General features: G+C 39.2%; 1 protein-coding gene across 1 annotated transcript in view; it reads left to right on the top strand.

The window, feature by feature from the left end:
• Positions 1-13,988, top strand: part of LOC105213399 (neuropeptide CCHamide-2 receptor) — a 52,518-nt gene extending 38,530 nt beyond the window's left edge. The window contains exons 2-7 of the mRNA XM_011186164.3: positions 3,940-4,606; positions 7,378-7,597; positions 7,717-7,904; positions 9,825-10,018; positions 10,875-10,995; positions 12,024-13,988. Of these exons, the coding sequence (XP_011184466.2) occupies positions 4,254-4,606; positions 7,378-7,597; positions 7,717-7,904; positions 9,825-10,018; positions 10,875-10,995; positions 12,024-12,384 (1,437 nt within the window). The 5' untranslated portion in view covers positions 3,940-4,253 and the 3' untranslated portion in view covers positions 12,385-13,988. The remainder of the gene's footprint in view (positions 1-3,939; positions 4,607-7,377; positions 7,598-7,716; positions 7,905-9,824; positions 10,019-10,874; positions 10,996-12,023) is intronic.
• Positions 13,989-15,536: the final 1,548 nt, after the last annotated feature.

Genomic DNA, 15,536 nt, shown 5'->3' with positions numbered 1-15,536 from the left:
GAAACCAATTTTACTAATTAATAGCAAATGCTTGACTCTCTCATTTATGGCAATGGTGACTTTGTGGCTTACATAGATGCTTTGGCGAAACTTTTGCACTTAGCACACCACTTTGCGGCACCAAAGCAGCTACGTGACGTCATATATACATACAAACATTCTGTGAAAGTTGTAGCGAGATTGTCTGTAGACACATTTGATGTTCAAATCCATGGACACGGCTTGTCGAAATCACTGTTTAATAGCGATAGTCATAAAAGTTCTGAATGAGGTGCGTAAAACCGTTATGCATGCACCTTTGTGCCACATTCGTTTCATATCAGAATGTCTGTGTATTCTCATGTGTGCGTATGCGTGAGTGGTGCGGAAATTACGTGCTGGCGCTGTCGGGCCTCAGGTGCTCAGGATGGTCGGTCAGTGCTGGTTCTGGTTCTGTCTGAGCAATGCTTTTTATGCCGGGTTCTGGCAGTTGGCTTATGTCTATGCGTGCGATTTCTTTTTATGCTGAGAAACAGTGAGGAACGTTCTAATGTTTCATTTCCGTTCTATTGCGCTTGACAGACGCTTGAAAGTGTCTTATGGCACACATGAAAATAAAAATTAAGTGAAAATGACAGCTTGACAGTAAATGGCTTTTGTTTCGCCTTGCGCCATGTGAGCCATGTGAAAGTCACCTATAAAGAAAACCATATTATTTGCCACATATTGCGGTGTTGCGGTCGGTTTCCGTTTGGTGACATTTGCGAAAAAATTATGCGTTCCAGTTACAGTTATATAAGCTGGCACTTCTCGGCAACAACAACAACAAAATGTTGAAGGTGCGAACCTTTAATAAATTAAATCATAAATTCAAGTTGTGATAGCAACGATATATGACATTGCGTTTACTGTTAAAACTATAGGAAATTAATAGCCAATATCATCAATCAATAGTCTGCAAAAATCACATAACCTCACTTTCGGCACTTTCCATGGATTGCCAACCAACACTTCTTTTTTATATACCAGTCAATTGCCTCTTATCACTTCTAATCGATGCAATAACACTAAAATATCAAGAAGATCAATCGATTAAGTTTAGTGCTTAAAGTTTTTCCTCTGTATTGTTGTTGTTTCAGACATACATGGGCGGCCAAAGTATAACTTTTCAGACTTGCCGAAACTCATTTGCACACATTATTGTTGTTATTATGGTTACAAGTTGGCGGAGGGAGGAGCGCAGAGAGCATAGAAAGTGTTGTCAGAAAGTTGTTTGAGTTTTAAAGTTTTGTTGGCAACAATTCAACAGAGTGTGTAGTTGAGTGGTGGTTGTGTGTGTGTGCACATATGCTAGGAGCTGTATTAAAGCGGAGAAATGGAAGCGCTCATGTGTGTGCGTTCTTGGTAGTGTATTTGCAGTAAATATTAAATAATCAGCAAATTGATGTCCATGTTTTGCTTTCTGAAATATTTGTGTAGTAATGTTTGCTTTCAGTTTGCAACTGCTTGCTACAAAAGGGAAATTAATAATTAATGAGAAGTCATTATATATTCCATCTTTGAAACTAAGCAAACTTCGGTTTGATGATATTGATACAGAGTGTGTTGAGCGTATAACGCAGCTACAATGTCAATGTTGTCATCATTTCCATATTCCCCCCAGCAGTTACACGCAGTTCTAAAAAGTTTAGAGACACTTTGAGGAAATTTTGCAGAAAAAAACAGTTTGATATTCATTTCTACGAATGCTGCGCCGCTGCTTTCAAAACACGCACTTTGAATTTTTACATTGAAATTTGCACTAATATTAACTGTACATTTACAACGAATTTACAACGAAAACAGACACGGGCACTGGTAATTAAATGAAGTATTAATGAGTGTTCTAAAAGAGCTGATTTTCCCAAATTCGGCATAAAATCATTTTGCCGGAATTAATTGTGTGCAGTGAGGTGCAATAAATCTCCGTTATAAACTGTAATTCGAAGCGCTGTTATCGTTCAAAACGACGTCAATAACACTACTTCCCAATTCAAAATTCAAAATTCAATTACTGGCTGCTTTATAGCGCTAGTTTACAGTTCAATAAACATTTGGTTTTGCAAAATGAGTTTGGAATTTTCATTGGAACATTTACAATGAGGTGCGGATCGAATTTGCGCGTTAAATTTTAATAATCCGAACAGCATATTTAAAATTATGTTGCGGTCGATTATAAGCATGTGTGGCGCTGCCTTTGTGCAATATTAGTGTTCCATTATCCACGCGCAGACACGTGCATGCGTTGTGGGTGTGCTTGGATTTGCGATGCTCACGTGCCATTTTAATTACACCAATACATGATAGCCGACGGTGTGTGGCGTATGAGTGATATTTCATGGCAACACGACATAACTGTCACTTAATGTCGCTGTAATTACAACAGTTATTACCATAACACGACAGTCCCGCACACAATGTGAGGAGTCAAGCAATAAAAAAGATTGTGAAAAAGCGCAGTGAAGGCGAATGCAAGAGTCGTACGCATCTGATGTGGCTGAATTGGCAATTAAAGTTAAGCGCCGACCTTACACGTTCACATATTGCTCAAATAAATGTCAACTTAATTTAAACGACGTGTATGTGCGTGCGTGAGGCGGGGTGATGGCAAGGACGATTGACTTACAAAATATTCGCAATAAAGAGTTGCTTGAGAGCAAAGAGAAAGAAGTAAAGTGAGCGAAAAAAACCAATTTACTGCTGACGATGCAAATATTTTCACAAAATGCACTTTCTTTCGCGTGATTTTGACTTTAAATGCTCGCGTGTGTCTGATGCATGTGCTTGACTGGGGAATGTAATTGAAATTAACGCTGTTTTCTGTGATCTACCAAATATTTTACACAGTTACATATATACATCCGAGGTGTGTTCAAAAAATACCGGGAAATTTCGTAAAATTTTCATATAAACGAGTATCAACATTATAAAAAAATTTTACAACCGCACTTTTGGACAATTGAAATTTTAAAATTCCCGTTGTTTTTTGAACACGTCTCGTGCATTTCGCCGCATATAAACATACACATAACTGATATTCAATTAGCTCGCGTCTTGTTTATGGTTTGGCAGCTGTGAGTTGTATGCTTCACTCACAGCTGCCAACGTCTACAAAAGTGACGCGCATTACTCTCAAACATGCAGCCGAAATGCTGAAAATTTATAAAAGCATTTCTGACATATTCTCCAAAGTACGCTCCTTAATTCTTTAATTTGGCATATGAAAGGGGATTTCTCGTCTTTTAATCTGTGTTTCGTGAGCGCATCAAAATCAAAATCTCATAAATACAACATAAAATCCAGCAGATTTGTTAAAAGTGGCGTGGTGAGTGAGGCAACATTAAATTTCTTTAGCAACAACAATTACAACAATGTCAAATGTTCGTCAAATGCCTACAACATTCACGAATACTTGCTGTAACTGTGCTGAGTTGTTTTATTCCCAGTTGTATGCCCAAAGTCGTTGAGAGCTTTGTTCCTGGCTGACATGACTAATTATCCACAGCGCTAAGATAAGTTTAGCTGCGATGACTACAACAAACTACAACAACTTACAACAACGTGGGTAATCTAATTGTGCCTCTGAAGTTGTGCGCGAGTGAGAGAGTATGTAAGGCATTTTTATTGTTATTTTATGTAGTAAGTAAAAGGATTTCTATGTGCTAAAAGGATCTACGCGCATATTTATGTCGGTCGCAGTGATCAATGCCTTTGTTGAAATCCACTTATTTTCGTTTATCCATTGAACCACGCCATTAACGTAAGCTCGACTAAACAATTACGAGCACAAAAGTTGTACAAAAAAAAACACAAAAAACAAAAACATCTAAATAAAACAAAGTATAAAAATATATTCTCTCGCATAGTAGCCGATGGTTGTAAAAGCTTTCACTTTTTCTTTTCTTCCTTCTTTTATTGCAGTGAATAACATGCAATGAATAGCATACATTCCGACAACAACAAGCCAAAAAGTCGAAAAGTAAAGTAAAGTAGAAAAGACGTCGCCAAAATATGCGCTATTACTCGACCGACCAGCGCATAATAAAAACCCACTCAACACATTTGACATTCCACGGCGTATATCCGTAAGTAGTTACGCTCATCACTCGGCGGCAAATCATCCGTCAACGCCGAACAGCTGAGCAGTCAAGGCGATAACCGCTAAGTAACCTAATAAAGCAGAGCGTGCGAAACGCTGTCAGCCACTACACCACACTTTAACTCACCATCACAGCATGTTTGTGTCGGCGCTGCTCGGCCCCGGCGTGCCGGTGGCCGCACACGTCTCGACCACAACGTCACGCACACTCTACATGAACGTCGCTGGCCAAGCCGTGGCCTCTGCCATCAGTAAGCTGGCGGCGAGCACCAGCCTCAGCCTCGATGACGGCCTGCGCAACCAGAGTGCGCTGGGTGGCGATGATGCGGACATCGATCCCGCCACGGATTATGTGCCACCCGAACAACGACCCGAAACCTATATTATCACCGTGTTGTTTGCGCTCATCTTTATTGTTGGCGTTTTAGGTAATGGCACTTTGGTGATAATATTCTTTCGGCATCGCTCCATGCGCAACATTCCCAACACGTAAGTTGCCAAAAGCCAAACGTCGGCGAACTGCAAGTGCTTTTGCGAGAACGTTGAATTTAGCGAGACATTATGTGCCCATAAATGTGGGCTACCTAAGTTGATCAGCGGTGAAGGGGGGTATTGAGTCGAAGTGTTTTGTGGCTTATATTTTATTTATGTGTTGCCAAAATGTTTTTCCAATCAACAGTTTTGCTCAGCAGGCGGAAACGTAAACGCTTGGGTTGTGGAGAAGTTTTGACAGTTTGTACTTGCCACAGTTTGTGGGTCTTTGAGTTTTGGGGAACATTGTTCAATAATATCTAGTAATAATCAATTAAAAGTAATTGTGCGTGCATGAGGGGTGCCTGTACCGTTACAATAATAAAGTTTCTTTTGTGAAAAGGTTTCTAACGGTATCTCTTACGAACCACTGTGGTATCAAACAAAACATTCAAAGAACTTTAAGTTTGTCTTAATATGGCACTAGTACATTGATTTCGACAGTAACCACGGAATTAAAGCCGTTTTTTAATTAAGTTAGGGTTATCTTGAAAATTATTTTAGACCCTTGTACTTAATTCTTCTTTACATACTAACTAAAACAATTAGGCGTGTATCGAAATCTTAATCAAATCAAAATTTAAATTTGAAGAGACAAGTTCATTTTAACCCTCAGTATCGTAGTGTTTTCTTATATTCTAACTAAGAAATATAATTTATTATTTTCACCATTTTATTTACTAAACTACATTCGTTTACTTCGTGTCTGTAAACCCAAAGCACACATCGCATATTCGTTGATTTGGCAATATTCTCTGAAGCTCGCTTCGTAAAATGAACTATTTACCGTAATAGCTCCATTATCACCAAAATTCAAATTCAAATGCAAACACAATCGAAGACTCAACAAGCAAATGCTTTGCAACCGGCGCTCGTAGACGCAAATAATATGACACAAATGCCAACAGTTTTGAAATTGTTTGTCCATAAAGCAAAATACGTGCTCTTACCAACTCTCACACAGACATATATACATACACTATATATATATACGTATGTATGTGCAGTGACACTAATGCTTTTGAATAACAAATAGATCGCATGTCAAGTATGTCCTTTGGCTGTTTAAGTGCACACAAACACAACTCTGCACAGTGTTTGAGTGTCATCAGTGGTGTTAGTTGCCGGCAGTGATTCCCAACTATTGCATAATTATATAACTGCTGTTGACAGCTCGATACGAGCGCAGCTTAAAACGAACCGAGCGTAAGTGTGTGTGACTAGTGCTAAACGTCTCCCTCCACTTGAAGGTTAAAATTGCGCAGATAAAAATTTGCTCTCCTGTGCTAAAAATAACCCAATTCAGCACTCAAATCGACTCTCGACCTCTTATTAATTATTCATTTGCTTTAAATTGTGTGTCGGGCTCGTTCAATTGCGGCCATTAGAGTCTACGAGTATACCGGTTTGTGATTGCCATTGCTTTAATGTGCAACACTCGAGGCGTAGTTATGTTGATTTTATGTATGCGAATATTCTTGATAGTCGTCTAATGCATTGGCAATCGAGCATTTATTCATGGCGTAATGACACAGCCGGTACCAATCAATTCCTGTGTGGCATATCATGTGCTCAGCTCTAGACCTGCCGCATCAGTCGAAAAATAAAAAAAAGCACTCGCGCTTCAATGGCGCATAGCAGTAACACATCATAGCAGCGGCTTTCTGACGCCCTGGCAGGCACACACACTCCCAACAGGCAGTAGTTACACTTCAGTGGAGAGCGCGCGCCACATTTGTGTCGATTTTTTTTCATTGTCGATGGCGTTGTTGTGCCATACGTTTTGTTCTTCCCTACCTTATTGTTTATGTTTTCGCTCTGCCTCGTCACTTTGATGTGCGCGTCTGTCGCTTATCGAAATCGGGTCACACACGCCTGCCGCCACCACCGCCACTCATGTGTGCGGATTTATTCGTTCATTTTGTGACTTTTTGATGTGGCATGCGCCCCGCCCGCCTCGCATCCCGCTCTTATCTCAATCAACTCATCCCCGACAACATACCTGTTCCCTCATTTTGTTTCACTTTGTTCGAAGTTTGCGCCTCAAATTTTAACGAATGACAGTGCGTCAGTGCTGTGGCTTCAATTTGTGCGTTGATAAGCCGCCACGAACCACTGCCTGATTGCTTTCGGCACCTCAATGCATGCGCGGCAATAGTTCATATGAGCGGTTATGTTTGCGTCCCATCCGCCTTGTGGTCCTTTCTGTTCTTTTGGTCCTTTGAAATCTACTTTCCGCGTTTAGGAAATTTAGGACATTGAAATTCCACCGCTGATTGCAGAGGAGAGGAGATTTCAACGGAGATGTTTTTTGAGTCGGTAAACTACTATTTCAAAGGGTTCGCCTGGGCGTATGAGTGTTACGTTTTTCGGCGGAATTTTTCAATTTTCATGCCTTGTCGCTCATACGCCGTGTGACACGAAATAAAATACTGAAAATCCACGAAAAAGGAAATACCAAAATGACGCAGCACATGCATAGCGGAGTGCCACGGGCGTTCGCGCTGTAATATTACTATTTGCATATAACCGAAATTTCAATTTGGCAAGCTAGAAGCTAGAAGTGAAATAAATAAATAAGAAATGTTTGCCTGTTTACATTTTGCTAAAATTTATTTCTTCTCAATTGTGCTGTTTTGCCATTTAAATTAAATATTGTATAACTTAAATTTTATATGTGAATTCTCTTTTATCAACTTGTCCTTTCGCCTTCTGACAATGTGTTGCAGCTATATACTGTCGCTGGCCTTGGCCGATCTGCTGGTCATTATCATTTGTGTGCCATTGGCCTGCATCGTCTATACACAGGAGAGTTGGACATTCGGCGCCGAGATGTGCCGCATCAGCGAGTCCTTCAAAGACATTTCCATTGGTGTCTCGGTGTTTACACTGACCGCCCTGTCTGGCGAGCGCTACTTCGCTATTGTGAATCCGTTGCGAAAATTGCAGGTGAGTGCCGCTGAGCGACAGTTTGTGCTCATGAATAGTTCGTGTTGAATTTTGCATTTATATGAAATGACATTTGTTACAATTTACATTTACATTTACATTTTGCTTTCTGTTTGCAGACAAAGCCTTTGACCGTTTTCACCGCCTCCATGATCTGGATTGTGGCCATTCTGCTGGCGGCGCCATCTTTTATTGTGTCCGACATCCAAGAGATATACATTCAACCAAGCAAGAATAGCGATAATTTGACAATTATCGTTTGCTCACCATTCGGACGTAACCGCACAAATAGTGATTCCTATGCCAAGTGAGTTCGCCCAAAATAAAGTCTATCTTTCGATTTTTATCTTTCGAGAGTTGCTGCCAATCAAATTTAAACTTATTTGTTCATTTTGCAGCAGGCGCACTGCTTTTCCCTCACTCTCATTTCTTCCTCCATCTCCATCTCCATCTCTCTCACTCTTACTTTTATTGTGTCCCGAAAGCATGCAAATACAATAACGGTATCGATGACAAGCTACATGCTTCAATGCTTCGCCTCTACCATTGATTTTCGTTAAGCGCATTAAGTTTTATTGACAATTTTATGACTGCATGTACACAACGGAGCCGTTTTGAAAATATCGAAAAATCGTTTAGATGTGGAACACATAAGCCAAATACTCACCCACATAGCAGATCGTGTTTGTTTAACAAATTTAACACAGCTCACAGTGCTCCCATGTGTTTGTTCGATTGTGCTTGCGTTTACCATTTGCTTATACTTTAGCTCTCCGCCAAGCTACCATGGGATTTGCAATCAGATCTGTGAATGTTCTTCAACATATCAGCATGTGTAAGCTGGTTCTCGGTACACTTGAGTAATTTCGGGTCACCAGCAATTCAATTGTTTATTTGAGTATACTTTCGCTGGAAATGAAAAAGTGTGTGCATTCCTCTAATATTTAAGAGAACCTAAATGTCTCACAGTAATGATGGCAAAAAAAATCAGTGTCAAGTTCATATTGAGCTTATCTCCAGAAAGCCTATCTAATAAGCCTACCCATAACATTTTAAGAAACTTAAACTCAAAATATAAAAAGGCTGCTCTCACATTAGCCTACATATTGAATGTATAAAAACCTTACCCTAAATGACCTTTCACAATTTAAACAAACCAGAAGTCACTTCAAACCATAGAATATAAGCAAACTTGACTTCATGGGACCCCTCAAAATATAAAAAAAATCTCACGCAATACCTTAATATGTGAACCGACTACACTCTTTAAAATATCAACAACCCTGAACTGTGACAAACCTGCCATGAAACCTCACAATTTAAAAAAAACTTGATCTTATGTGACCACATAAAATGTAAACAAACCCTGAGCAAAGGTCTTTGATCTGCCAAAATGTAAACAAATGTCATTGACCTGACCCCAGAATGTAAGCAAACCTCGGCCAAAGTTCATTGACCTTGACCAAAATGTAAACAAGCCCTGACTAAATGTCATTGACCTCACCCCAAAATGGAAACAAACCCCTGATAAAGGTCAATGACCTTGACCAAAATGTAAAAGACCTTTGACGGGGGTTTATTTACATTTTGGTCGAGGTTAATGTTAATGTTTGAGGGTCATGTGTAGCTTTATTTTATTTGGAAAAGTCATGTTGGGTCATGTTTATCTACATTTTATGGATTCACGGCGGTCATTTTGCTTATATTTTGAGGGGTTTAGTGAAGTCAGATTGGTTTAAATTTTCAAGGGTAATGTAGGTTCAGGTGTGTCTTTAATTTTGGGGGGTAAAGTGAGTTCAGATTTGTTGTCATATTTAATAGGTCATTTAAGGTCAGGGTTATTTTAATTTTAATGGTTGCGAGAGATCAAGGGTATTTATCTGAATATTTGTTTGTCGAATATATCGGTTAATGTGTGAGATATTTTGATAAAATTTAGTAAAATATTTGCATAATGTTTTGGTTAAAGTATAGAAAGCCAATCTAGGCGCTCTCCTAGCCCCAATGTAAGCAATATAGTTACATTGGATTATTCACTCTGTCAAACATTTTATTTTCATTGAGGGAACATTTTCCACTTATGAGGCATTTGGTCATGGGTAGGAATGGAATATGGACGTTATTATGCGGACAAAGGCTTTATTATTCTAATTGTCCTACCTCTAGTGGCGACATATAACAGTTATTTCTCTTTACTCTGACAGTTATTCTTCTTATTCTTTTGCAGATACACGGTGATCTGCAAGGCTTTCATCTATTATCTACTGCCGCTGTCCATCATCGGTGCCCTGTACATTCTCATGGCCAAGCGTTTACACACTAGTGCACGCGAAATGCCCGGCGAGGCGTTGGGCATGCAAAGCCGGTCGCAGGCGCGAGCGCGTCGTCACGTGGCGCGAATGGTGGTCGCCTTTGTTGTGAGTAAGTTGACGTACGAGCTAAATCAAATAATGTGCATTCGCTCTACAAATGCAATAATGGTGCGGAAATAAATTGGTATGGGTGGGGACGGTGAGCTAGGGGATTTGTGTGTGGCTGTGAAGAGTTTAGCATAAGGCTATATTAGATTGATGTGCTGAGTGCAGTGTTCAAATGTTCAAGTCGTCAGATGACACAACTGGAGAAGCCTTTAATTAAATCTGCGCCTGCAAGCTTGAACGTGGAGCATGGGTGCAATGGAAGGAGGGAGTGAAAGGGGAATTTGATGGCTACAATGTGTTTCGAACTGTTTGTATTATGTAAAGGTTTTATGACCCAGTATTGGTGAGTACTTACATATGTGGCAAAAATGCAGAAATATTCAACATAATTTCAAGAGTACATTTAAAGAGCTCCACCATAACTATCGCTTGTTTAAAACGCCAGCTTCGTTTTCAGTTATTTATAGAGGCAGAGAATTATTTATTCACACATTATTCATTTTAGCGAAAATGTCATTGGAAGTCGTGGAGTGTGAGTACTCCATCCACCGCGAGCTCTCTCTGGGCGATTGCAATGAAGTTCCTTATTCTGCTGCCCAATGACTCAAGCACACATACACACATATAAGTTCAATGGAGTTGCTACAGAACGGAAGTTTTTATCCATTTGCTGTGGGTTGCTAGTTGGATTTGTCAAGGAGATTAGTGAAAGCTCGCGTCTGCTGGCGCTTAGAGTTAAAAGAACGAACGGAAAACTGGAAACAGTTATATGGAAAATAAAACAACAAATACAGATTTTTTAAATGCAAAATAAAGAAGTGTTGGTTAACCATATATTTAATCTTTCTTTTTTCTAGTATTTTTCGTCTGCTTCTTCCCATACCATTTATTCGAGCTGTGGTTCCACTTAAATCCCACGGCTAAAGAGGACTTTGATGACTTCTGGCACGCCATTCGCATAATTGGATTCTGTGCAAGGTAAGTAAGAAGTGTAAAAAGTGCTGGAAATGCTGTTGAGGATCTGTGGGAGGATACTAGAGAATGTACAGTGAGACAGTCCAGAAGAAAATATGTTTTGAGGAGATCCAGTGGAAATAAGTATGTGTATACGATTCTGATCACTTAGGCCTTTCATTTACTTTAGTCTTTGAATTCGCCGCCATTTTATTTAGAAGTATCTGGTTTCAGACGGGTATCTTATATTAGCTCCATGAGCTCCGACAGCTGCTAAAAGTTTAGAGTGCGACATATTACGCCGATTTAGTTCCCATAGGCGACTCCGTGAATCCTTAAAGTCAATATGTATTTGCATTTTTTTACATTTCTAACTGTCGGTTCTGTTTCACTGCTTCGTTGCATTCCTATACCTTATCAGAAACGCTTAGCGCTGGGATAGAAGCGATGCAAGGGGCGAGCAGCTTCAAAGGCCATCATTTGCAATCACAAGTGTTTGAGATTTTTACGATACAAGAAGCAAGTAGCATTTGTAATTGAAAAAGAATAGATGGAAGAAGAGAGAAGAAGAATTGGTGATGTTATTGTCATTGTTGCTCTAATGAATGTAGATTTAATGGAGATAGCAGATCGAGCAGCAATTTAATCTAATTAAACTGGAAAATTTCATTTCATTTGTTCTCGCTGGGCTTTTATTAGCAGACGATTGCATTGTGTTGAATGCAAGATAAATTACTTTTAAATTGTAACAAAGTAGACTTAGAAGTGTGCTTAGTTATTACATACAAAGATTTAAATAGCGAAGCAATTTGTGAACGAGTATGGAGTTCAAATTTATTAATTTTTTTAATTGTAATGTGCTTGCGAAAAATAATTAGTGGCTAATTGAAGAACTGAGCTTTACCTGAGCCATGATATGAGTATCTCATTACCCTCGGCAGCTGAAAACTAAACGAATATCATTCTCATGCCGCAGCGTCCATTCAGCCATCATCATTGTACTAATTGAATTTATTTTCCAATCTCCCATCATTTTATTCTTTCATCCACAGTTTTATGCACTCATGCGTCAATCCCGTTGCATTGTATTGCGTCTCCGGCGTGTTTCGGCAGCACTTCAATCGCTATTTGTGTTGCTTGTGCATCAAGCGGCAGCCGCACCTCCGCCAACACTCCACGGCGACGGGCATGATGGACACGAGCATCATGTCGATGCGGCGCTCCACCGTCAGCAATTACAATCGCGCATCGCTGCACATCAACAACAATAGGGGCGGCGCCAATGGCGGCGGAGCTAGCGCTGAGGGCGCCTTTCAATGCCAAGCCTCCATGCAGCTGCACCACAGCGTCGCCGTGCAGAACAACGGTACAGGTAGCGGCAGCGGCGTGGGCGCCGCCAGCGACAAGAGGTGAGACACGGTGGTATTGATGCTGCAAGCGGACGAATTTCTTTAAATGTGTCGAGCACTGTGAGATTCTTGTGAATACACACACACATACGCGTACGCACTTCGGCACAACACACCCAATGTCGTTACGTGTACATGTACTACCTTGATGAGGTTCTTAGATAAATTAATGAGTGGCTCGGCTCGCGCCTTCATCATGGCGATTAAGTTTATTAGTGTTATTGTTGTACATAATTAGTGTTATTGTAATGATGAGAAATCGCATTGTGTAGTGCAATTAAATGCATACCAATGAAGCGCTATGATTTAAGTTGAAAGGCGAGCATAGGGGGTTGCCACCTGACTGGAGTCCTTAATACGGGCGCATAGTGCAGCTATGATTTAGCAGTGATTTAAGCTAAGAATAATGCGAATTGGAGGACAGGTGTTTACGTACGAATTTGATATTTCCATTACTTGCAGTTAGCCGAGGAGTCGCTTCACTATGCTCAAGAGTCTAAGAGCTGTTTGTAACTATTTATGTTAATATAATAAAGTTCCGGTTGGCATAAATAGTTTGTCGAGCAAAAGTTGAATATGGCATTTTAAAACCCATTTCAAAAGAGATTAATTTCTTTTTATCTCCTGATATATGAATTCAAGCGAATGTATGTTACTATGTCTTTAAACTTTTTGCCCATGTATACAGCACAGCTTTGCTCGTCAGTGTATAAGCTAATGTAAGCTTAATGTATATTTGAATAATAATAATACATTTAAAGTGTGAGTTGAGAATGGTATATATTTTAATAACTAGTTTAGAGAGTATATAATAATACTATATGGAAAAATTTCAAATTATATAATCTGAAAAAGAGGAATATTTTTGTAATTTGTTTAATTGAACTTACGCACTTTTTCCTAACTGTGCACCGATTATTAGATATACATATAGATATATAGAGTTAAGACTTTTTACATTAAATCCGTTTGTTGTTGTAGCGTGTGTGTCCCGTATATACAAAGTATATGCGAGTCCATGCGTGAATATCTGTGTATATGTGTAATTGCTAATTATCTAACTGTGAATATATATATATATATATACGTGTATTTGTAAAAAAGGATAACTGTTTAACTTGCATATGCGCCGTACTTTTTTGTTAGGCGGTAAGCATACAATTACTTAACTGTATATAAAAATAGCAAAACAAAAACAAAAGGAAAAGCGAGTAATGCATCACAGAGCTCGAACGTGTTGATCCGGAGGATATGCACATGAACACATACATACATGTGAATACACGGTAAAAATAGATTAATTGTGCACACGCACACCTATGTACATACATGCACACATATTATTGTTGTGTTAGACTTAAGCATACTGTTTAATTTATTTCATTTTATGCCGACGATATGGCAACATTCCCTTCAACCACATTCTTATTGTTTGTAAGTAATTTAAGCGAGTAAATAGTACACACACACAAACACATGCTTGTATATATATATATATGTATATGTATCTATCTATATGTAAACATAAGTAAAGTAAATGTATTTATGCTAATAATAAATAATGAAACGCAACAGACACAAATGCAAACAAACACCGAAGCTGCTTTTTTCTCACTCTCAAGCCATTGACTGCAAGGATACTCAATAATTTGTAAGTAATAATAAAAAAAAGAAACCGTTACGCTTATAATAAAGTGCAGAGTGTGCGGATTGCCGTTGATCAGATTACATGCAAATCCGCCTTAATTTATTGCAAAACACGCAGAAGATTAATGAAACGGTCGGCGCTCCGTCCACACCTCACCACACCACACCAACTGCGGCGCTGGGGAAAGCGTGTTACTGGAAATGTTTCAAATTTCAAAATTCCACGTAAATAAATCAAGGCCACAACCTGCTTGCGTTACTGCTGATAATAACTGGATTTTTACACATCCATGGCAACGTTCTTTAATACAATATTGCCAAGCCTCTGAGGCGCTTGAAGCAGCTTTATGTGGAAATTGCTTCAGAAAATATTTGATAGCAACTGTTTCTGTAGAGCTCATATCCCACCGCTTCAATCGTAAGTCAAAATGTTATTTTACCTAATAGAGGTAGTACCCACTTCCGGAAGAGGAAACCTGTTAAAATTTTAATGCAAAATAGCACATTTTTTTTAAATTAATTTGTAATATATATTTCAGGAATTGTTGTTTGACACAATTCCAAAGAGAAACGATTGTCGCTCTTATAGGGGTCCGAACCGATTTTCATCAGCTTTAATAAACATTGCCATTCCCCCGCTTTATCTCGACAGTTGAAACTTTTCATTTCATTCCTTTTCGACCCTTCCTCTTCTTGTTCTACGCGAGCTGTCAGTTTCTCGATATTCGTTTTTCATTTTTATCAACCCAACAGCAACAGCATAGAGCTGTGCTGTGCGATTATCTATTGTCATTTGACCAAACAGTGCCGCCGCCTGCTGGCCATTTCCTGTGTTTGCGCAGTTCGTTTGTATACGCTGACCCTCGGGCGAATATATTTTCACTTTGTTCCTTTATTATCCTTCACTCTGCAGATGAGCAGAGATGATTTGATTACGCTTATTTTTTATTTGTTTTCATTCCCTTCTCTTTTCAAAATTCCTAGCACGAGGGCACACAGACACACCGACACACGTTCACAAGCGCAATCAGTGGCAAATGTAAATATTTTTGGAATTTTTCGCATTCAAAACTATTCAACCCACTCACTCTATGCACACATGTACAGTTGTTGTTGCGAAATAGTGTTAGTATTGTCCAGCAGTAAAGCAGTGACAAAATCGTAAAAAAACGAAACTCTGTTGCAGAGAATAAAATTGGATGTAAGCTTTTGTTTGCGCGCCATGAGTAGAGTTCATGGAATGTGTGACACACACACTCACATGCCTTAGATACGAGTATGTTTACAATTTATTTGCTAATTTTATTCTCAAAATACATTTCAGATATTCGCTGGATAGCTTGGAACGTTACTAAGTCGTTCACATATGTGTTTATTTCAAGTAATTACAACATGTATTCATGTAACGGTAGCGACGACTATTTTTAGTTGCCACGTAAAAAACCTATTTATTGTAATACAAAGCCGCTTGGATGAGAGCGCTGGTCATTCGCTCTGTACGCTGGTCGC

This window comes from Zeugodacus cucurbitae, chromosome 6 (assembly GCF_028554725.1).
Source record: "Zeugodacus cucurbitae isolate PBARC_wt_2022May chromosome 6, idZeuCucr1.2, whole genome shotgun sequence".
Classification (NCBI taxonomy): Eukaryota; Metazoa; Arthropoda; class Insecta; order Diptera; family Tephritidae; genus Zeugodacus; species Zeugodacus cucurbitae.
This window is presented reverse-complemented; position numbering and strand designations above follow the sequence as displayed.